The sequence below is a fragment of the Polyodon spathula genome, chromosome 6, assembly GCF_017654505.1.
Source record: "Polyodon spathula isolate WHYD16114869_AA chromosome 6, ASM1765450v1, whole genome shotgun sequence".
NCBI classification, from domain to species: Eukaryota; Metazoa; Chordata; class Actinopteri; order Acipenseriformes; family Polyodontidae; genus Polyodon; species Polyodon spathula.
The window spans coordinates 3,927,604-3,953,068 of NC_054539.1; the positions used below are offsets into that span (position 1 = coordinate 3,927,604).

Below are 25,465 nucleotides of genomic sequence, written 5' to 3' on the forward strand. Positions count from 1 at the left end.
TCATTACTCAAGAAAGCGTACCTTGAATCCCATTTGAAGTATGCAAAAAAAGACTCAGGAGATGTGGCAAAAACTTTTTGTGGTCTGACTAAACTAAAATGGAACTTTTTGGCCTAAATGCAAAGTGTTATGTTTGGTGCAAACCCAACACAGCGCATCACCGAAAGAACACCATCCCTACTATGAAGCATGGTGGTGGCAGCATCATGTTACGTGGATGTTTCTCATCAGCAAGGACTGGGGCACTTGTCAGGATAGAAGGGAAAATGAATGGAGCAAAGTACAGAAAAGTCCTTGAGGAAAACCTGCTGCCCTCTGCAAAAAAGCTGAATCTGGGATGGTAAGTTCACCTTTCAGCATGACAAGGACCCAAAGCACACAGACAAAGCTACACTGGAGTGGCTAAGGAACAAAAAGGTAAATGTCCTTGAGTGAGAGCCCCGACCTAAATCCAATCAAAAATTGGTGGCATGACTTGAAGATTGCTGTCCATCAACACTCCCCAAGGAATTTGACAGAGCTTGAACAGTTATGTAAAGAAGAATGCTCAAATATTGCCAAATCTAGGTGTGCAAAGTTTGTAGAGTCCTATCCCAACAGACTCACAGCTGTAATTGCTGCTGAAAGTGCTTCCACCAAGTATTAACTCAGGGGGGTGGAGACTTATACAATTATGATCTTTCAGTTTTGTATTTTTATATATATATATATATATATATATATATATATATATATATATATATATATATATATATATATACTCAATAAAAACGTTTTTTCCCTTAACAGTGTGGAGTATGGTGTGTAGATAAGTGGAAAAAAAATCCTCATTTAAATGCATGAAACTCTGAGGCACTGACACAACAAAATGTGAAAAAAGTTCAAGGGGGTGTAGACTTTCTATAGGCACTGTGTGTATATATATATATATATATATATATATATATATATATATATATATATATATATATATAATATATATATATGGAAACGAACTGTGTACAAGACTGACGACCTGCTGCACATATCTAGCTCTAGCTGAAAATTGAGTGGACTTCCCAGAAAATCCAGTGCAAAAGGTTAACTGTCTGGAACAATCCCCCTGCTGGGCATGAATATAGGGGAGCCTTCATCACTTGCTGAGTCAAATGTTTGTTGGAGACAAGAAATTGCAGAGAAGCTACAACAAGCAGGAAGTTTGAATTGAGAGCTCATCTTAAAATCGTCAAAAGAAAATCACTGAAAGTGCCAGCAGCAAAAAACAGCACTGGTATCATACATTGGTTCTTGAACTGCAGCAAGGCACTTCCTTTGTTTTTTTTAGAATACAATAAATGGAACTTTAAGTACAATAATTTAGTTTACAGAGAAACCATATCCCAGAGTATCATGCACTTACTGTAGACGCTCCACACTGAAACTAGAAAACCCCCATTTACTGTTCATGCCTTTCCTTCTGGACTATCTGCGTAATGAAAAAAAGCTAAACAGCTAATTGTTTTTATTGTTGTTGCTTATATATTTTTTCTTTTGGTATGAAAAACAATGGAGGTCTAAACTCATCATCGAAGATCTGTTCATTCTGCTTGTCTTGGTACATTCAAACAGGATTTCTTTTCTTAATGATCTGACTCACTTCACCCATTCAATCATCAAGAAAAGACTTTAATTAATAGTAACATGGCAGTTTATTAACAGTATATTAAATACTTACAAACAGTATAAGAGTTACCCTAACAAAAATAATCCATAAACTATTAATACATGAATATTGTGAAGCTTTGAATTACAAAAAATAGGTCAACAATGACACAGCTAACGGAATCATCGATGTTACAATTACGTTTTGTCATTTAGAAATATTTTCCTCTATTCATGTCACAATGAATCACTTTTAAATCCCGGCCTTCAGAACCAAGTGCTTACCTTAAACACAGTTCACACTATCACACTCCCTTTTCAAAATGACTAGTATAAAAAAGGAAGGCCACTTTTATAACTGACTTCTCACTTTTACAAGTTTCTGTCAAAATAAACTTATAAGAAGTCACAGGAAGGAGCAATGTTCCTCTCCAAGATGAAAGGCACCTTTGAGGGCTGATGGAAATAATAACATTTAATGGGTAGAAGCTAGAGCTGCATGTAGATATGGGTTAGTATTTAGAGGCTTAGCCTCAAGGGAGTGATGATGGCCTGCGGGCCACGATTGCTTATTTTGAACTGTTAATGGCCTGAGGGCAAGGGCAAAAGATGGCCTTTATACCGCAAGAACCTCATACTGCGGAGGTCGGCCCCATGGGCCCCCAGGACTGCCTGTAAACATAGAAATCCTGTGACTCCATGGAGAATCCTGGAGGTGCTGCCTCATGGACCGGGCCATGCCCTCAGAGGACAGAACGGTTCAGAACCTGGAAAGAAGGAAGGAAGGAAAAAGAATCTCTGTCTCCAGGAGCCGCTCTCAAAGAGGTGAGGTAAGTCCTCCAAGGACAGGCACTGGAGTGCACCTGCAGGGGTATCTGAAAGATAGAGTTTTTAACTGTTTGTTTTTAATATTTTAGAATTGTAGGTGACCAGTGGTATTTCTGGTACAGTGAGAGAGAAACAATAGAGTCTCTGGGTGAGACAAGAAATAGCGTGAGCTGCGAAAGAACAGTGTGGCCGGTGGTCCCCTCTGACTTGCTGTAGTGAGGAACCCCCATTTTAATGAACGCATGAGTAGCTGTGGCTGACTCGAGGCCAGGGAAGTGAGACTCACTAGCCCCCCGTAGAGGAAACCGGTGCAGAGGCAACGGAAATATAGAAGGAGAAAGAAAAAGCAAAACGCAAGAGAAGAATATAGATTGTGATGTGGCTTGAATAGGCATATAGCTTTGATTGGCAAGAGAAAATAGGAGAGCAGCTCCTGTTCCCGCCCCCAAACTCCACTTTAATGTTAACATTTCATGGGCGGGAGCTAGGGCTATATGAAGATCTGGGTTAGTATTTAGAGGCTTAGCCCCGAGGTAATGATGCCAGCATGCGGGCCACAAGTGCTTGTTATGAACTGTTACTAGCTTGTGGGCCATGGCAAAGGCTCGGGAAGTGAGACTCACTAACCCACCCAAAAGGGTGGACCACCTGCTCACCCCAAGGACTGCACCTGGGAAGACAAACAAAAGACCGCATGCCAATACACAACAAAAAATGAGAAGGAAAAACAAGGACAAAGAGAGAGATGGTTAGTAAGACAGGCTATGTGCAACACTCCGCTCGGTGGAGAGGAAAAAACCCCTTTATTAGGAGGAAACCTCTGGGAGGGGTGCCCCCACTCCAAGCAAACTACAATTGATTGGTGAGCTGCTGAGATGTCTGTAGGAAGAGAATGAATGTGGGAGTGATCCGCAGTTGATGTTCAGTGATCCATAGTTTTTATAAGGTGATGACAAACATTGGCTTCTGCTGCTGATGAGGCTGTGCCAATCCTAATTAAGTGTGGGGTACAGAACTGGGGAGACAGACCTGCTTTGGAGATGAGAGAAGAAAAGTGAGTTGTGAACCAGTGTCTTGTAATGACATTATGGGAAAAATCAATAAACAAGAGATCTAGGGGACTGAAGGGTTTTTTACAGGAACCTAGACAAGGAAGCGTAAGGGCAGAGATGGGAGTTTATCTTGGATAATTGAATAAATTGTCCTTGATGAAGCTGGTTAGTCTTGGTTGAGCGAAGGAACAGAATAAAATGATTTAGGAATTATTGAATGGTCACAGGAACGAATACTTATGGTTGGGAAACTGGATAGTGATGGTACTGTGGAGTCAGAACTTCTTAAAAATCCAACAAAAGATGACAGGAACATAGCTTCCATCACCAGATTGTCAAATGGGTTCAAACACCCTGAGCAAAAAAAAACTGAAATTAATTGGGATAGAATGTCTGTAGGTATGTGTAGTCTGGATGGAGATGACGGGGGAAAGCTCCTGGAAATTCCTCTGAATGTGAGGCGCACTGCTGGAATAGAGAGAACTGATGGTGAGGGGGTGGACAAGCTGCAATAATGAAATTGGATACCTTAGATATAGGATTTTAAGAATGCTGGTGCAAGATGAAGAATGTCTTGAGCACGATAAATGCTACAATCCAATTTTCATTGAATGGGGTACGGGGAGTTCGGTCCTGGGCCAGAATGAAGAGAATAATGACCAACCCATAGCGTAGGAGGACCTGGTAGATGGAGAGAGTGCTGATGACATGTATTCTCTTGCAGATGAGAGTAGGTTGGAGAGTTTAATTGAATGAGATGATGGAACTGGGGAACCTGCAGAGGGATTGGAGCTGCTGAAGGAACCAGACTTTGAAACTTGGTGATCTGTAAACAAGTACTATTTATTTGGTGATCTGTAAACTGTATTATTGAAAATACCTGGACGATGACAAGCTTGTATTATAAAGTTATAAGAAACTGAAATCATTTATGCCTTTATTGATGATACGCACAGTAAATTATCACTGAAAAATAAAATAGATTTCCTAGACCAGGAGTGCCCCCAGAGGTGAGCTGCTGCGACTATAGGGTAGATTTCGAGAAGAGCTGATGATAGGAGATGCAGGAAGAGATTTTTAATTTCATGAGGTCAGCTGTCGTAAAACCATTCATTGCGTTGGACACCTCTGAATCCTAAAGAAGAAGCGTCAGTACACAGACATAAATCGTGAGGGGCATAAATGAATTAATTGTAAAATAGGAAGTGTTCGTTCCAGTGTTGTAGAACTGTAGACCACATTCTGATGTCTTTTCTGGCTTCTGGGGAGATTTTTACAAGGGAATCCAGCCTTTTTGCTGTTCAGGAAAGGGCGAGAAGGCGAGAAATGAAAGTCCTGCCTTGGGGAATAATATGGATTACATAATTGAAATGGCCCAGATTAGATAGAAGGTTGTGCTTAGAGATTGATTTTGCTGCTTGAAATGTATAGATGAGATGGCAGATGCAGGCTATTTTATCAGATGGAAGGCTGGCTTCAAATTTAACTGTTTCTAAAGTGATTCCAAGAAACTTGAGTCAGGAAACTGGACCAATGGTTTTATCTTCTGAAAGGAGGACTCCTAGAGAAGAAAATCAAAGACTGAAAATTGCTTGAGCTCGTGAGTCTGAAGGGGGGGGGGAGGGGGTTGAATCTAAGGAGAAAATCGTCGGGGAGGTGGAACAGGAGGGGGACCTGATATGAGTTGAGAAGAATCCAGCAGAGCACTTCGGAGAGAAAATCAACAATCTTTGGGCTGCTGCGGCAGCCAAAGGTGATTTGACTGTTGAAGTAGAATTGGTCTTGCTAGCAGATTCCGAAGAGATGACGAAGAGAGGGGTGAATAGGCATAACTTTAAATGCATCAGATATGTCAGCTTTTGCGAGCCAGGCACCATGACCTGCTATTTTTATGAATTTGATGGCATCTAAAAGTATAATGTAATGAAGGGAGAATTGGTCCTGGGGAGTTATGGCATTGATACCGCTTGTGGAGCTGCCTCTTGGGGCTGAGTGGTTGATAATTAAATGTTTTTTTCCGAAGATTTTCCAGATGGCAATTTCAATGGAATTGATTCTAAAGGAAGGAAAGGGTGGAGCAAAAAAGGGGCTGACCATTGTCCACTTCAGCTCAGATTAAGGATGAGATGACTTGGGGCTCTAGAGTAGCTGATCTGAGATTTTTTGATTAATGAGATATATGGGATGATGTATAAACCTGTAGAAAATCCGTACTGGAGCCCATTAACAAGATAAGTGACAAATTGTTTATCTGGATGCGTTGGAGTGTGTTGGCAAGAGCTGGGATGCAGATGGGGGTGGAAATTAACAATAGTTTTAATTGTCATTTGGGGATGACTGGATAAATAAATTTTGAATGTGTATCCCCACAGTAGCTCCACAAGTGAAGTAATCTGCATTGAAGGTGAGTACAAAAATGATTATTAAAGTTATTGCAAATTTGTTTGGATCCGGAAAAATTGATGGGGCGGCTGTAAACATCTTTTGACTGGGATCTACTGATGGGGAGAAGAGAATTAATTGGGGGCATTATGCATTCTTTGAATCTGGGAGGGGTAGCTGGAGTTCTGGAGGATGAATCGGCAACCACTGTTTTTGGGCACAGAACTGTTGAGTGAGCGGGAGAGGCGCAGACTCTGCATGCATTGGCCCGAAGGCCACTGAAAATATGATTGAAGAGATCATTGTCTGGGAAAGACCAATCAAAAATAATGTTATCTGTAGAGAGAACTGCTGCTGCTTTGGCTGAAACGCTTTATGGTACTCAAAAAAACATGATTTTCCGTATCCCACAGATAATTCTACAATGTAATAAAGACATTGATCCAGTTCAGAACAGCGATGAGGATAGTCAGAGCAGAAGGAGAGAACAAACTCTCCAGCAGAAAGATTTCTGAGAAGGCGGGGATCATAGGCGATGATCAATGAATTCTGATGATGCAATAAGAATGGCATTCGAGAAGATTGACATCCTTACCTTCAATTATTTGACAGCTTAATTGGGAGGAAACAGCATGGCGATGAATAGCTGCTGCAGACTGAGGAGAAGCTAGGTTGAATTCTGGTATGAATATGGTTGAAATTGAAGCACGGGCTGGCTCAGTTTACGTTGCAGAAGGGGCAGAGACTGAAATGCTTGAGCAGGACAGAGGGGCAGATACAGAAAAAGCTGCAGCAGCAGCTGATGTTCCTGCTGAAGCGAAACAGCCACCTATGCCATCCAGACAGATGTTAATGGCTGACAAAGCATCTGCAAAAGGTTGCATAAATTGTTTGACAACTTGGAAGATTTTTGACTTCATTTCTGACATGTCTACTTCGGCTGCAGATAGCTGATGATCCGACTCTGAGGCTTCAGGCTGAGCTGGCAGCTTGGAGTGGGGCTAGCATTGTAGAGTGAGACTGGGCAGAGCAAGGTGGAAAAACAAGCTCGGCTGAAAGAGACTCACAGAGCAAATGAAAAAAATCAATTCTACTAGAAGCAGCTGGAATATTGATTCCCTTGTCGAAAAGGGCTTTGAGCAGATTGGATATCGGCCAGTCTTTGAAAGAAAGTCGCTCAGGGTTCTGATGGCGTTTCCTTTTTGAGCGACACAGTTGGGGAAGCTCTAGGTTACCGACTGTAACAAAGGAGCAAGATGGTGCTGGAGGTATCAAAATGTTCAGTGAATCTTCGGGTTCAGAAGAAGATGATGTAGGTAACTCCATGTTCGGGTTTTGGGTCCGGTCTTAGTTCGTTAATCAAATCGGGTAGTCGTGCAGAAGGGGGGTCAAAACCAAATCGAGAAGTTGTACAAAAAGTCGGATCGGTTAGTCAAAAAAGTTCAGTGGTGGAAATTAGAATCAGGGAAGTCAGACAGTTAAGGTTTTATTCACAATAATTATTTAAATATTCTTTCTCTCTTTTTCTTTCTGTCTCTCTATAAGGGGCAAAGCAAAATGCAAGAGAAGGAACACAGATTGTGATGTGGCTTAAATAGGCAGATAGCTTTGATAGGCAGGAGAAAAATAGGAGGACAGCAGCTCCAAGAAATAATAGCAAAAACACGAATTCATGCAAACATGTGCCACCCTATTTTGAAGACATTTTAATGGAAAAAAACAGAATAGCTATTAACTGATTTGCTGTTCTGAATAGTTTCTTAATGTCTTACGCCAGTACACCTATTGTGTTCCTCCCTCAAAATGTTTCTCAGCCTTAGTATTTGCTTCAAAACAGGACCCAACTTTTTTTTTTTTTTTTTTTTATCTAGGTCTGTCAGACTCCTTTACCATGTTCCTACTCCAAACATGCTCTTGTTTGGCAGTTATCAACACACTGTACCACAATAAGTGAAAAGCACGAACACCATGTTAATACAAATTTTCCATAACTTCAGTTGTACACTGCATACAAAGCTCTTTCGACATCAACATACAGTGCATATGCATCCTATCAACATCTGTTTACTGTACCTCACAACATAAATACAAAATAGTATATTGTTTGGAAAGTCTAAAGTATATGCCTATAAATCATTTTTTAACTGGAGGGTAAATTATGTATGTATCCATGGTTTTCATTTTTTATTTGTAGAAATGTGACTGACACATCTCAGAAAGTGAGTTTACAGACTGACCTTCATGAGCCCTTTAGTGATTTGCTTTCCATTTTAAAAATAAAATAGGAAGCATATTAGTCAGAGGATAAAGCAAGACAACATCAAGGCTTGTTTTTATTTGAACATAAATCAGGCACCCCATGCTCGGATAGTCTAAATACAGTTATGACATTTTATGTGACAGCAAGTTTAATCTTTCCTCAAGCATTTAATACAAAATAAAATTGATTATAAAAACAGAAGAGTGGGTTTTCTAAAAACTGACAACAGAGAATATAAAAAAAAAACAAAAACAAACAAATGCTCACAAATATGGTCTAACAGAGCCCTATTACTTGTTTAGTATTCCTGATGCACACTGAGAACTCAAATTTAATTCTGCTTTTGATAAACCATTGTTTCATGTGTATTTTTATATGGTATACTGTGGAAGTACTGTGCAATATATTTGTGAATATATTCGGAAATATTGCAATATATATATATATATATATATATATATATATATATATATATATATATATATATATATATATATATATAATATATATATCATAACGCTTATATATATAGATGGGCTTCAGTGAGTTACAGGAAAATAGTTCCATCGAGAGTTTCTGTGACATCATAAATCATTATAAACTGTCACAGAAACCCAAGCTGGAATTGTTTTCCTGTAATTCACTGAAGAGGCCCATCTATTATTTTTCATAATACATGGACACCCTTATGATGCTAATATTAAAGAAGACGAGGTTCAGCAGTACATTTGGGTTTTTTTAATCGCAGTGTTTCAATGTGTACAGGCGTTCTATGTCGTTATTCGTTTGTGCTTCAGCTTTATTTGGATGACTACCAATACCGTGTTTTAATTTCCCGTTCCTCTTCAGTTTCTGATACAAATGTATCAGCTTAGATTTTTTTTTAATGTATTCTCATTTTGTTTATCATTAAAGAACATTTATGTACTGTGTGTTGTTGAGTGATTGAAAACAAATTTTGTATTTGAAATGAAAAGTGATGGTCTTGAGGAGTTGATTGGGTCAAAATTCAAGTATATTTTCCCTTAGAGGAATTATTACTTTTTGATGTCACTACTTTGGTATTATAACTGGCTCAGGCTATGGATACATGTGGCTACTCACTAGTGCAAATCACTATACTAAGACGTTTGAACTGTCTGTGTGACTATATGTGCCTTCATTTACTTGTAGTTATAACCATTGAGCTAATTAAACAGATCACATTTGCACCAAAAAAATAATTAAATAAAAATAAAAAAACAAAGCGATATCCCTAAAATGTTCCAATTTAGCAAAAAGATAATGCTGCATACAAACAATGATCTAGGCAATCTAAGGGCATCCCTAAGCCTCATATGACACTCATATCCCAGGGCTGCCATCTAATAGATTAAGTGACATGTGCACTGGCTCTCCTTCAACAAAAATCTCTAGTATTATTACTTACCAAGATGAGGGTTTAGAAATCTAGAGACTATAAAATAGTAAATGCAAAGAACTATACACAGGAGTAGCTTGAAATAAATGATTGATGTTACAACCAAAAGCAGCTCACGATTGCAAACACAGTTGAAAGGAATATAGTATTATTTGTTACTTATATACAGCTGGCTTGGCTTCATGATGGTTGAAATCACAGTTACTTGACATCTGGAGTGGGTTTTAAGTAACAATTATTTTTTTTTTTTTTTTTTTTTTTTTTGATACTGCCTGGTATTATATTATCTACTATAAACTACATGGGTGCACTCTCCCTCAGTGTTTGGAAATCAATTCTGTTGCTTTCTGGTCAGCTCCCTACTGGCTAGACTTCAATCCCTGTGTTGTTACTTTCAGTCTACCTGTGATTTCTGAACAACTCCACCAAAACCAGCAAATCATATTTATCAAGTCCTGCACCTATTATACCACAGAACTAGTAGCCGCTCTTGGAATTTCACACAGTTTTTGCCATATATCACATGGAATGTAGGACTTAAAATAAAATTGTAACATTGAACATACTGAAAGTTTTACATGAGATGCAACTTACCTACTCACCTAATCACAATTCTAGTGCCAAATGAAAACAATGATATTCTCACAAAGTAATAACACAACCACACTTGTTATCAAATATAGTGATATAATATGTAATACAACATAAAGTGGTCACATAATCTCCTCTTACCACAGGCACATAAAATACTGTTTAAATACACCTGACAACTTTTTACACTTATAACTTTAAATTCTGTTTTCAAAATATCCGCTCTAGTGAACTGATAGTGTAAGGATTATTGCCCAAAGCACTTATTTTATTTATTTATTTATTTTTAAAATCTCTTTTCCTGCAGTGGTTTAGAGGACAGATCTTAAACCTCAGTGCACTAACACTGACAACTGGAAAGAGGTTTGGAACTGACTTTAAAGTTATAAGTGTAAAAAGTTGTCAGGATGTTAACAATGAAAATAAAAATACATGTACATTATTTAAACAACACGTGGGGACGTATAACGCTATACTTTTCAGAACTCCTCTACTTAATCTTTAATATCTGACTCGTATTACACCATCTTGGGATTTAATATCTAGACAACAAATATGCTAGCTGTAATTCAATTCTAGCTACATTTGTTAGGTCTCTGCCACTGAAACACAGCATCTGGACTAGAGTACACAGTACTTATGAAGGTGTTGTCAAAAAATAACCTATTTTATTATTGAGAAATATATGTAAGCTTTCATTCAACTTCCCTACTGTACATTAGAATATTTTTGCAATTTAATATTTTAATAAATACATTTCATAATCCTTTCTCCTGTTACTTTTGCTGTTGAAGTTCGGTACAGTAATTTTTATTTCTTCAAGGCTGATCTGATCAAGACACCTAAATCTGAAAGGTCTGGTTTGAAATTTCACAGATATGTAGGGGTGCCGTATATTTTCACAGTCAGAGCAGTCAGTACAAAGAGGACATGTCAGTAACCCTAATTACAACACTTGCAGGCACTAGCCCATCAGACATCTACAAATTCTAATTGCAAAGGACTGAGTGTTGCTTCTGCCTAGTTGGACATAATTTAGAATTGTGTTTCTTACATCGCTGTAAATAGTTCAAAGGTTTGAAACTAACCACTCCAGTGATCCCAAGTAATTACAGTTACCAAAACATTCAATCTGTTATCAAAAGCCAGACAATTCCCAAAAAAGTCCACATCCTTTCTTTGTGCAGAAAACAACTGCCTGACCAAATGTCAAAATGCCACACTAGGAATGTAAAGAGTACCTACCTTTTCTTGTGAGAAGAAAGGATTGCTTGTTGTCATGTCCATGTGACCGAAATGTTACAAATATATACAAAGAATAATCTCAATCTTAAATTCAACTATTTTGGTGTGTGTGTGTGTGTGTGTGTGTATGTCTGAAAATGTATACAATTCCTAAGCTTGTGTGTGTGTGTGTGTGTGTGTGTGTGTGTGTGTGTGTGTGTGTGTGTGTGTGTTTTGTTTTGTTTTTTAAACTCAACGTTCCTGTGAAAATAAATGTTCTGGTATCTTACCTGTGACTTTCATTTAATAAGTACAAATCACCTTGCAATGATAATTCGATAGAGACCATTCACAAATGGTTTATCTAAGTCTTTAGGGGAGTACAGGTAATTGTCTAGTGGATTTGCAATAGATATTGCAGGTGAATCAAGAACATACTGTACAGGTAATTGACCTGCAACAACTCTGACCTGTGTACTTGTTAAATATGTCATACTTAAGATGTTGTCATTTCCAGAAACCAGTTCAAAGGTTTCGCAAGTGTGAACAGCACGTATATATGCTGCAGGAGACTGTGCAGGTAACGTGTCATCTTGCTTGGAGTTCAAGCCAAAGCAATTTCTAGCATTTGGAATTTCAGGTGGAAAGGTGGAACTACAGCTTTGGCCAAAGGTTTTACAGCACCCTTTAAAATTAACTAATGTTGCTTCATATAGTAGAATGAAACCTGCTGAATAATGTTACATTAACATATTTAATTACATATCGTTTTGTAGTTTTCCATATACTTAGCGAAAAACTGACAAATTGAAAAATGTATTGAAACACAAATTGAAAAACATTTCGAAATATGACATAAAATACTATACTACTATTTTGGTAGTCTTCCGGTAGTCTTTTGCGATATCATTTTGTATTTTCTTTGATTGCATGATGCTAAATAAAACATTTAAATTAAGTTCATGTATTTTATTCATTTTTTAATTATGTCTCAATCCTAAAATTGGAGGTGGTGTTAAACTTTTGGCCGTAGCTGTGCAGCATCAGAAAACAGCCTGATTTCACTTAACCCACCATTATCACCACTGTTTAAATTCAATTTAACCCATGTTAATATAGGCTCCTAAAGCACTTTCCTACAGACCTAGAATCATACTTTTTTTCCTGTTTTTTGTGCTTTACAAATACTTGAAAAAATATCTGAAAAACAGGAAGAAACATAATATATTTTAAAAAGCTATCCCTGGTCCTACCATGGAAGAGCCCGGTGATGAGGTTTAGTAAACAACTTACCACATAATGCAGAAAAGCAGGATAGATTAAGACAATTTGAACAGATTAAATGTTGAACAGATTAAAAATGTGTTACCGATGCAGTTGGATTTGTAGAAGCCAGAGGATCAAGGGTCCCCCATTTTATCTTCAAGTGTCAAGTATGTTTCCATGCATGGGTATGTATGTATGTATGCATGTATGTAACGATCCTTACCTTTCATGATACTGCGATGTAAAGCAGAGTAAAGAATGTACTTACCTTCCCAATTCAGTACACAGCTAAGTAAAGTGTACATCTCTATTTAGCATATGCATGCTATGTACGTTGATATGAAAAAAAATAAAGCATTTGGTACCTTTAGTTTTACCTATGGAATTGATGAAATGATTCCATGAAGAAAGCATTCCCAGATAAAAGAATATAGAGGAGAGAAACAACCATAAGAATCGCAAGTGTATGTAAATGTATTAACCATAATTAAACACACTGACAGAGACATAATAACTGATGGTCACATGGAGACGTGTATGGGAATGTATGGAAGGGTTTACTAGGCTGCAAGAATTGAACACATATTACTGCATAACCAGGGCATGCAGACACCCATGTTGTCATGCTTTATTGGAATGATGGAAAAGCGGACAAACAGTGGCTGGAGTGGAAAGGGTTAATCCGTCCATTGGTAGAAGAACAGTTTCATTAACATTCTAGCGGGCAAGAGGAAACTGCATGTTTTTAATCAGCCATGCATCATTGCAAGCATGGATTCACAAATAACCCTGTGTGGCAGAGCAAAGCTCTGCCCTTTAAATTGGCAGGGATGGGGTTAACTTCCCCTACCTGCCTGGGTTTATTATGTTCAGGTGGCTGGGGTTGATTAGTTGATTAGGTTGATTAACGATCAATCAGCGCCCAGCCACCTGATATAAAAGGAGGCCTCTGCTTCTCATTTGGGGAGAAGGGAGCTGAGGAAGCAGGTTGGTGTTTGTTTTGTGGTTTTTTGAATTTTCTAAATCCAGTGAAGGCATTGCCCAGCCTGGAAACTTTATTTTTGTGAGTTTTGTTTTTGCTTTATTTGTGTTTGAGTATCTGTTATTTTGCCCTTGTGCACTTTATTTTTGTTTATTTATAATAAAATAGTTATTTTTTTGAACTGCAGTCTGTCTCTGGGCCTCTATCCACTCGCCAGCCTGCCACACCCTGCTACATATTCTACAACAATGTTTCTTACAAACTAGCATGTTATCTTTAAAAGTTGGAGTTTCTAGGATAGGTTTGGTTTTGGTTTATTTACACTTGTTTGTCTGCAATTTGACTCTTTGATAATGAATTAATGGAAGACAGATTGTTTTTTTGTTGCTGTTGTGCTATAGAAAAAGAAAGAAAGAAAGAGAAAAGGGGAAGAATAACAGAAAAAAAATAGAAAAAGGGATAGATGACTGATCAAATAAAAACACCCATTTATTTTGCAGCCAAAGACAGCTTTCAAGCACCTGCCCGAGTTCATGTGCAAAAGAACGATGGAAGCAAGAGTGGAAAAGGAACAGAGCCCATACCTTGGTCGCCCATCATCAGGTGCGCCAGACCTTGAAGGAAAACAAGAGCACAGTCAGCAAAAAACACAGGAGCATGGGAAGGTGCTGTCACAATGACAAGGATGCTTTATGACAGGCATATGTTTCTAGTGACATGTCTGAATCGAAAAAAAAGCATTTTTTTCAACCAATGGTTGAAATGCTTTGTGTCACAAATACTGAAGAACTTTTCTTTTTTTTAAGTTTAGACAGTAGGATACCTGCCCTGCTCTACCCCCCAACAAGTTTACATTATAAAGAAGAAAATATTTTAAGACCAAAAAAGTGCTTTATAAGGACATACTGGTACAGATACCCCCTGCTATGATTCAATCGGACAGTCTAATTGTAGTATCTTGTATCATCTCGCGAGCAAAATTTGTTTTTGATTTGTTTGAAAAACAACCTGATGGGCTGGGTCTGATCATTTTCCCCTCATCAAGCCAATGAATCAAATTATTTACACCTGTGCTTTTAATTTGTGTGAGTGTTGCCTTACATCTTGCAGATTTTATTTAATTCAGGTTGATTTAAGAAGTCACATCACAAAGTCTTTCAAAGACATGTTTTTGTTGTTTTCACTTAGAGCACGACTAAGGCTTGTAAGGTTCAAATAGTTTCTTAAAATAGTCTTAAATACAAATGCTTGTAGTTAATACTGTATTGCATTGTTGCCATTTGCCTACATTTACTTGATTACAAATGATCAAATTCTGTACATGTTTTATTTTATGAAGAAGAAAAAAATTGAGAATTTGAGCACAGTAGAATGTAGGCCCACTGGGGGTATCAATTCTAATAGCAGTAGGGAATCTGCAATGCACACAGTTTGTCAAGAGTATAGTACTTACCAATATTCAGACCATGTAAAGCAATTTTGAGTATGCAATATTTGAGTATCACTTCTATATTCATATTTTCTTTCAAGACAATTACAGTTATTCTTATGGATTCTAGTATACAAACCACTGCATGCAAGTGGTCTTTGTGATTTTGTTGTCCTGCTGACAACCTAACTATTAAGTGTTTTTGGGTGCTGCTATCTGACTTGCTCTGAATTGGCAGGAAATGATAACTAACTATTAACATAATAGAATAATTTGAAATATAGTGACATACTAAAGCAAGTTAATAGGCACACCCCATATAAATTGGTTTCCTATATCCATTTTTTTTTTTTACTGGAGTCAAGCATGCATACCCTAACCTTTCAGTTTTAATCAAAAGTAATTAGAAATCTGCTAAACACAGCATTCTATTCAAATATATTTACCTCTTCAACTGGAGCTGGAAAAAACAACATGTTTTTTTTTTGTTTTTTTTTTAATTCTCTATTGTTTACTGGTGTAAATTAAATTAATCTTTTATTTGCAGTATGTGTAATATTAATAATAGACTTACCATTTCAGGAATACCAGGCTTAATGGTACAGGCAGTATCAGAACAGTTCAAGAAATGCAAACTAAAAAGAGCTAAAGAGAAGCATAGCAAAGAGAACCCACCTTCCACATAGTTGTCTTCTGCAAGCACGGGCAGGTTAAGGAGAAAAAAAGGAAAACATTCATTAAGCAGCATGCAGACTGGAACTTGCCGTTGCATGTCGTTATCATGCATGGCATCAAACACAACATGCAAGTGCCCCTTTGCCCCCATTCAAAACTGGGTGTTGACAATTGCACCATGGAAGCAGTGCTCGTTCTGTATGGAATTTACTTAATACAAAGGGATATTAATTCTGTGCTGAGATTTTGTGTGGGCCTTATGGGGCTCTAGGTGTTGGCTGTTCTTCCTAATAGAGGGCTTTTTTTTATAGCTTTTTGTCAATATATAATTCAACAGTGCTGGCAAGAGCTGTGCTTTTGATGAGAACCCTAAGGCCATTGTCCTCCTTTTTTCCATACTGGAAAGTTTCCATAATGAACTTAAGCATCATTTCAGCTTCTAATATGAAACTAAATAAATACATAATAAACGTGGCCACTGTTACTAGCTTGTGACAACTAATACATACAGAACTGAAAAGGTATATTGGACAATCACAGTACAGTTGTGTTTAACAGTCACAATGGAAGCATTTTAAAATGAATCATGCAGGACATTACATTACTTTATATGTTGAAAACAGAACAGCATTCAGTCACTATACTGACAGGATGGTTTTAGACACCATAAACACATAAACAATCATCTTTAAATCTTTTCTCTTTCTACTTCAAATTCTGTCATGGTTAAATTTACAGCCAGACAGTTGTATTTTTTATTTTTACTATCATTCTGTTAGAGTTACTACTATTGTTTTTTCTCAATAAGAAACCCATGATTTTAATGCGATTTCATGCTTTTGGGATAATTGTGGAAAAAAAAAAAAAAGACGTTGCCTTGACAGAATACATCAGGCAATGAAAAGAAGCACATACTTTTACAAGGATGGATTTACAATGTAGTGAGATGAAGGAAGACTGTCATAACTGATAATTATCACCTGTTGCTAGCATTATAGTGATTGATTCTAGAAAGTGTATAGCTCTGTTTAGTTTAAACCAAATCATCAGTGTTATTTCCTTTGGTGGTGTTACAGCATCTTTTTTGACATGATACGAGACATGTTTTAAAAAGTATTTTAATGCAGTGGCTGCAAGCATGCTGATAACAAATATAAAACAAAATGTATTTATATCTACCAGATTTGAATGTAATAAAAAGGCTGTCTAATAAAAGGTAGGTGCATAAAATAGGGTTACTGTAGAGATATTGTTTGAAATGCAAATGAAATCCCTAAATACCAACCCATTAGCCCAGCTCTTTATAAGAACATCTCTTCTTATATCCAAAACCTACTCATACCCCTTGTTTCCTAACCACTGATATAATGAAAAGGATCTTATGAGTATAGAGTACACTGATTTCACACTGGGAGTCATATGAGTGATGATGATTATTGTAGCTCTTCTGGAAGATTGCTAATTGTTCTGCTCTCTCTCTCTCTCTCTCTCTCTCTCTCTCTGGCCATTACACTTTAGAGTGAGGTATTTTCCTAAATGATTTCATTACACTTTATTTCCAAGATTATCCATTATGTAGTATCAGAATCACTCACTTGCTGACAGGGACCCTCCACAGGGTGATACTCCAATCCATGGCAATGGCTGGACCGGGGAAATGGAGGGGGGGTAACCTCTTTGAGTGGGCATCCCCAAGCTTACGTTTAACCAAGCAGCATTTGACCACAGTTAAAGACAATTTCAAGTCCTTTTTCTGTTACAAATACAATCTCCAACCTCTTGTTTTCTGACAGATTAAAAGTTTCTTGACAGCAAACTTACCAGAAAAGACAGCATCCGCTTCTATTGAGATACCATACATAGCGGCCAACAGAGACTTCAACATTTTGTGAACAAAAATTAATTTATTTTTTCAGAATTGCAGTATAAACTTTAACACTTTCATGAATTAAATGATTATAGACTGTTTTTTTCTTAATGCTGTGATAATGTCTATGTTCAAATTTCTATATAGTGTAACATGACTAAACTGCATTCCTCATACAGGGCTTCTGAAATCATGAGGTTTGTTCACAACACATGCTGAGTCTGTACTGCCAACATTTCTTCCTCAGTCGTGTTTAGCTTTCAATGGTGATGTTACATTTGTACAAACCTTTGTTATTCCAAATTCTTAATGTAGCCTACTGGATTATAATTTAAAAAAATAAAGAAAGAAAACAGAAAAAAGTGAAGGAAGGTCTGAGTCTGCTGAAAAGGTTTTCATTTGCTCTGAGTGAATGTATTTTTCACTATAATGATTTTTTCCTTTCATATTTTTGCACCACACATGTCCTCTTCCTCTTTCCTTCAAATAAGCAAACCCCAGGGGCTCCCAAGTGGTGCATCCAGTAAAGGCACTCTGCATGGAGTGCAGGATGCACCCTATAGCCTGGAGATCACAGGTTCAAATCCAGGCTATGTCATTGCCAACCATGACCAGGGGTTCCTAGAGGGAGGCATGCAATTGGCTGAGCACCACCCAGGTAGGGAGGGCTTAGGTAGGCAGGGCAATTCATGGTTCACCACGCACCAGCAACCCCTATGGCTGATAGGGTGCCTGCAGGTTTGCAGTGGAGCCATTCAGATCTGTGTTGTCCTTCAGCACTATAGGTCTGGTAGCTTCACTGTGGATCCATGTTTCAGCCTCCTTTTCCCAGGTTGCAGCAGTGAACCAGGATACAAATAATAATTGGGCATTCCAAATTGGGGAGAAAACCAGAGTAAAAACCATTGCCAATACAATAACTAAAAAAAAAAAAAATCCCAGATTCAGTTTCACAGCTGCCGTGTCCCACAATCCCACAATCCTGTTCACTGTCATGCTAACATTAGATCCCTGGGTCAAAGTTTACTACACTTTTACATAGTTTACCCTTCTGTGAAAGGGCTTCATAAGAAAACATACATGGTTGGTTTGTTTACATTAACTATGGAACTTTTAGATGCAGCCCACTCATTCTGACCACTTTACACCATAATAATATTTAATAATAATTGCTCCACTCTGTTTACTGCATGTATAACGAGGGAGCTCTGTACTTTTAAATTAAAAGAGAATGTAACAACAGGTGGAGGAATATATCCCAATGACAGCACTCTGTCCTTGTTTAATTTAGGATCAACCAACGAACCTGATAATCCACAGAGACATCATCAGAAGTTTAAATAAAATCTCACTTGCAGTCAGGTACCCATAAAAGCCAAAGGTTAAGTTGCAAATGACCCCTGGCATTTTTCAAAGTTTTCTGTAAGGATGAGTGAGTAAATGGTTCTCTGCCAAGTAATATAACTAAACTTGTAACCGTTTCTCTACTTGACATGACCGTAAAACCAAACGTCAATTTATCAACTCTGAAACTAAATAAATAAATCAATCAATAACACATGTTCTTGGAAGACAAATTATCAGGAAGGTGCTTATAGAAAATATGCAGGACAGCAGATGTAAATGTGTTGATAAAGTCCAGGGTTAGCTGACCACACCCTTTCCTTTACAATGTCTTCTAACAGATATGGATGAGGGCTGTGTAAGGTCTGTAGTTCAGAGCTGGGTTTTTAGATATGACAGAGAATCAAAACATGTTTGCAGTAACAAAAAAAAAAAAAAAAAAAAATGTCACTGAATTGCAATCCTTCTGCAAGTGGAGTTACTTTTAGACAATAGGAATCCATTCCATAGCTAATATTTTCATCAAGCACTAATTAGGTAATTAATTAATACCTGTATTTATTTACAGCAAGAGAAAACCCCTTTGAGTCATCTCATTTATGGTGCAAGTGTGTCCCGAAGGCAGCAGCAGTACATTAGCAACAGCACAAACCGTGTTTAGGTTCAAGAGCAATCACGCTTCAAATGTCATTTTCATTTCTTTCTTTTTTTTAATGAATAATATTTATATATATATATATATATATATATATATATATATATATATATATATATATATATATATATATATATATATTACCACTTTTAGGGTGTTTGCAATTCTTCTAACTTTGGTTCCAGGATCCACTATTGTGACATCGTGACCGGTCAGCTCTTCCAGCCCCACCCATGGTCACAAGGTCACAATATTTTAATGGAATGAGGAAGTCTTTCAGTGCTGGCAATTGGAAATTCCCAGATGAGATCAAAGCAATTCAAATACCAGGTAAAGGCAGGCTTAGAGAAAAATTACGTATTGGAGCACCAGTGTCTAGAAAAATTGGAATGTTGCACACACCATAAACTAGTAATAGTCATTTAAAATAGCAAGTCATTATATTCAAAGCTATTTGGAACTCTTTAAATTGTGGTACTACACAACAAAAGGTTCTATCACCCATACAGCGTAGCCTGGTTGTAGGTAAGATCAGTAGATCTTAAATTGTGTGTTGGAGTATACTCACACAGTAAGTCCTTAAGGTAACATGGAGCTAGCCCATCTGTGCCTTATATGTAAGTAGCAGGACCTTAAAATCAACTCTGTATTTCACAGGGAACCAAATTTATATAGGACTGGAGTTATGTCCTGAGATAAAAAACTTTTTGTAGTAGCCGAGTTGCTTCATTCTGGACATACTGGAACCTATTTAGGACAGATAATCAGGTAAATAAGGCATTACAGTAGTCAAATCTTGATTAAATAAAATATTTATGTTTTTCAGCATCACACAAAGACAACAAAGACCTTAACCGGACAATGTTAGGCTGGTGGTAAAATGATACTCTAGTGACGTTTCTGACATGACCTTCAAACGACAACATAGGGTCAAAAACAACACCAAGATTTCCAACTTTAGGCATGGAGCTAATTTCAGTGCCATCAATAACCAAACTGAAATCACCAGCTTTAAGCAGCTGTTGTTGAGAGCCAATGAGCATAACCTCGGTCTTATCACCATTTAACTTGAGAGAATTCTGTTGCATCCTTATCTTGATATGCGACAGGCAACTATAAAATACAGTAACAGCAACACCAGGATCTGGTTTAGCTTGTAAATAGATCTGCGTGTCATCAGCATATCAATGAAACCCAAGTCTATGTTGGTGAATAATCTAGCAAGAGGCAACATATAGACTAAGTAATAAAGGTCCCAGTACAGAGCCCTGGGGAACACCTTGCGTAACAATAGCAACCTCACATTTATAACAGCCAAGGGTTACAAACTGACTCCTGTTAGCCAAATAGGAGCCAAACCAACGAAGGGGAATACCACTAATCCCTAAATATTTGTTCCATATGATCCAGTAAGACATCATGTTTGACAGTATCAAAAGCTGCACTTAAGTCCAAGAGGAGAAGGATGTTAAAGTAACCCAGAGTCAGCAACCATCAGCAAATCATTAAATACATTAACCAGGGCTGTTTCAGTACTGTGTTTGTGCCTAAACCCCGAATGGAAAGGTTCAAACAACTTATTAGATGAAAAATGACACTGTAATTAGGCTGCAAACACCTGTTCCAAGATTTTTGCCAAAAAAGGCAAATTAGAAATAGGACGATAGCTTACAAGATGATAAGTGAAGTTAAGGTAGGCTACCGTATTACAGAAAATAAGCAACCGCGATACTTCTAAAATGTAATAAATATTGCAGCGTTTGAAAATTATAGTATTATTAATAAAGGGTGCCCTTGTATAAAGATCGCCTTCTTTTAGGCACCACAGCCATTTTGATCAATTTAAAATAAACGCTGTGGCGCCGAATTGAAGGAATACGGTAATATACAGGGCTTTTAATATAGTAGTAATATATACAGGTCTTTATTTTCTTTGTTAAAACATGATACAAAAATATGTAGTTTATATATTACTGAGAAACATAAAGGGTATGGTATTTTAATAGTACACATCACAGTAGCACTTGAACATTTAACTTGCTATGCAATTAGTCACAACAAAAGATATGCCACTTGATGTCTTCACACCTCTTCACAGCCATGTGGATCTTGCTAGTTTGTGTTTTGGTATTTTCCTCAAAGACTGATTTACTGACCCCAAAACTTTGTACTGGCAACTGTGAATTCATATATATATATATATATATATATATATATATATATATATATATATATATATATATATATATATATATTATATATATATATATATATATATAAATAAATAAATAAATATATATATATATATAATATATATATATATAATATATATTATATATATACTATATATCACAATCAGTGATTGGTTAAAACCTGACCTGCGATTACTTAAAACCTCTTCTTTTGGAAAAGGTTTTGGTAAGGTATGCTAAACACTGTGAAACATTGTAAAGTAGGCTCTTATATATTATATATACATATTCATTTAGCAATTCCTATAAATCGCATTTCTATACCATTTACCCTTTTAATTGTTCTATTTATGAAAAAATTGAGTGCCATGCAATAACAAAAGCATCTATTGAAAACGTTTGTCTCCTTTTTACCTTTCTAACTGACAAATAGTACATTAATTGAAATACAATATACCGATAGCAAATGATGGCTGAGCACTACAAGAAGAAAATGCAAATGAAAGTCACTACACATAAAGGGATATTAAATAGATAATAAACACTTAATTTTGGATATAACATGGTGTAAACAATCTCTTTAATGTTTCTTATGACAAATGAAGTTGCTAGGAAACCACACTGTTCATATGTCTAAACAAGCTGCGATGTCAGCTTTATTTCTTTTTAGCCCAAGCTGTATAAGATATGACTTGCATCAATTAGCTGTTAATAGAAGAGTTGCTTACTACTTATCTTTCTAATGTATACAATCAGCTGTGTTGCTGAAGGCTTGCCCTGGTTGATGTTTCTAATGGACTGTTTAAAAGCATGCAACAGAAGCATAAAACAGTGAAAGGAAGACATATACTGTATCCTGGACAAAGTCTATAAAAGGCATGCAAGTCATCCACCAGAATACACTTAGAATTAAATGCAATATTTATACAGCTACCCTACTGTGTGTCATTGGTCAGTGTGCAGCACTATGGAGAGGCTGCAAGATCTTTTTTCAAACAGAACTTGTCATCTACTTCCTAATACTGTATCACTGACCTGCAATCCATTTGACTCGCTGTATGTTTTTTTTTTTAAATATCACCATATCAGGATAATTGATTACCCTTTATAACCTCTATACTGATGACACAGGTAATTATTTTCAAGCTGTGTAGCTGAACAACTGACGCTCAAAAGCAAGTCACCCAAAAGCAACATTAAAATTAAAAAAAAAAAAAAAAAATATATATATATATATATATATATATATATATATATATAACCGATAACAATCGCAGTTATAATTATATATAGAAATTGTTAGCGTCAATATTACTGTTTTACCAGCTTAACTGAAGCATTTTTGCAATTAAAATGGGCCAAACAGGGAGAATGAATTCCTCTTCCCACTAGGATTTGCTCTGGCGCTAAATACGACAGGTTAAAACAATACTTTATTAAAACACTGACTTTGCAACATGGTTATATTGAAATGTGTCACTTTAAACGACTGATTATACCCTACAGTCTTTGCTTCTACAATAGATGTTGGCAACACTGACTACATTTAGGAACATGCCTCAGAAAGGGATTGAAATGACAGATGTGCTGCAGGACACAGTAAATTATCTTGTATTCTTATCCTATCCTTTCTGATATTGAGGATAATCGCAGAGAAGCTTATACTCCTAATAACCTTAATCCCTGGTCTAACAATAGCACATGTAGAATTTCAGATGTTGTAATCTAAATTCTTCGAGCATGCAATATTTCTGATAAATACAACAGTGCAGAAAATCCTAACATTTGTTTTCCAGTCGTAAATTTTAGATCAACTATATATATACTAATTATATATATATATATATATATATATATATATATATATATATATATATATATATATATATATATATATATATATATATATATATATATATATATATTATATATATATATATATATATATATATATATATATATATATATTTCATTAATAGTTAAAAAAAAAAAAGGCCAATTTCATAATTGTTCTTACAAATTAATTTTATGTAACACTATAACACTATAACAGCAACAACAAACATGAATTTTACAGAATGCATTGCAGGAATACTGAAAAATATGCTTAGTTACATAATTAGACAAATGTTTCTACCAGAACCATGGTTTTATTTGTTTCCTTATAGAATTAATGATTATTTAAACCACTGTCACAGAAGCTTATAAAACATCTACTTGACTCACTCATCATCATCATCCTCTTCAGTAAAACTAAATCCACTGGCAATGTGCTCTTACTGAATGAATCCCCTGCAGCACAAAAAAAGCCTGCTATTAAAATAAAAAAATAAAAAAACAATAAATATGCAGCTAAATTGGTGCATAGGCATATTCCCCTTTCACTGACACTATTAAAGAGAGTAACGCTGTTCAATAATGAATTTCCATTTGAAATATTACTAATATTTGACTACACGATTTCTAGAACATTGCTGTGAAGTATGAAAGGCTGACATCAGAAAGAAAGCTATTTGGCTACATTTGCGTGCCTCTGCTCGGTATGCACTACACTCCCCTTATTAAATAAACATATCCAGAAGAGGAATGGCAATGGTATGAGATATTCAGTGCTCATTTCATTGTTGCAAGTGTGGTTAACAATTACAAAAACAAACACACACACACACACACACACACACACACACACACACACACACACACACACACACACACACACACACACGTCTCTTCACCAAATATTACCAGTTAATACACTATCAATAGGATAATACAGTTCAGAACTGAATAATCATTTTCTTAGCTAATCCAAAATCTATTTCTGAAAAAAAATCACATTTACCGGATAAACCACACTTTTTACGTGATGTGTGACTTGGTACTAAATACTTCTTTTTGTAAAGTTTACTGGAGCCTGCTGAATAATGTTTCATTAACATATTGAATTGCATACCGTTTTTCATATACTTGACCAAAAACTAACAAAAATGTAATGTGACATTACGAAATTTAACATGAAATACTGTACTACTTGTATGGCTTCCGGTAGCGATATGATTTGGTAGTTACTTTGATTATGTGATGTTAATAAAAGATCTAAATGATGTTTATTTAGTTTGTGTTTCAATTTGTCTCAATCCTAAAATTCTAGGTGATGCAAATATTTTGTAGATCAGATGATTTGTCAATCAATAGAAAATGTCAAGATTAAAACCCCTACAAAACTGTGGTTATTACAAAATGTTCAGCAATGCGGGGTCTGAGGCAGCAATCAATACCACCAGGGTCTCAATATAACCAGATCAAACCACACTGAGACACAGCAAGGTGTGAGTATATTTGGGCCTATCAACATACCGCAATACCGTAAGGTGCCTTAGACTGGAACTACCCACAGAACTGAGATCCGCTAGGAACATTTAAGAGTCATAAACCACTTGAATCTGCCTCGCTGCACTCAATATACAAAGAAGTAAAAGCAAAACCCAAGTCATTTTATATGTTCTACCAGCAGGACTGCATTCCCCCAGATGCACTGATCACTTACACAGAAGTCAACAGCTGAATAACTTTTGTTAAAGCTTGACATCATTGCACAGCTGCCATTGTCTTTAATGGTGATTGCTGAACCAACCATTTTGAAATGTAAAGGGCACC

At 36.5% G+C, this 25,465-nt stretch overlaps 1 protein-coding gene across 24 annotated transcripts in view; it reads right to left on the reverse strand.

Annotated features, from left to right (window-relative positions):
* The window catches only part of LOC121316704 (neurexin-1-like), a 442,910-nt gene that overhangs the window by 402,072 nt on the left and 15,373 nt on the right, over positions 1-25,465 (reverse strand). For 12 of the 24 annotated variants that reach the window (XM_041251800.1, XM_041251790.1, XM_041251782.1 and 9 more), the window contains exons 2-4: positions 15,751-15,768; positions 14,231-14,260; positions 13,030-13,041 (exon numbers count right to left, since the gene is read on the reverse strand). The exons of 5 other annotated variants lie outside the window; for them this stretch is intronic. In XM_041251800.1, coding sequence (XP_041107734.1) covers positions 13,030-13,041; positions 14,231-14,260; positions 15,751-15,768 — 60 coding nt within the window. The remainder of the gene's footprint in view (positions 1-13,029; positions 13,042-14,230; positions 14,261-15,750; positions 15,769-25,465) is intronic. 7 more of the 24 variants (XM_041251789.1, XM_041251783.1, XM_041251779.1 and 4 more) reach the window with 3 other exon arrangements.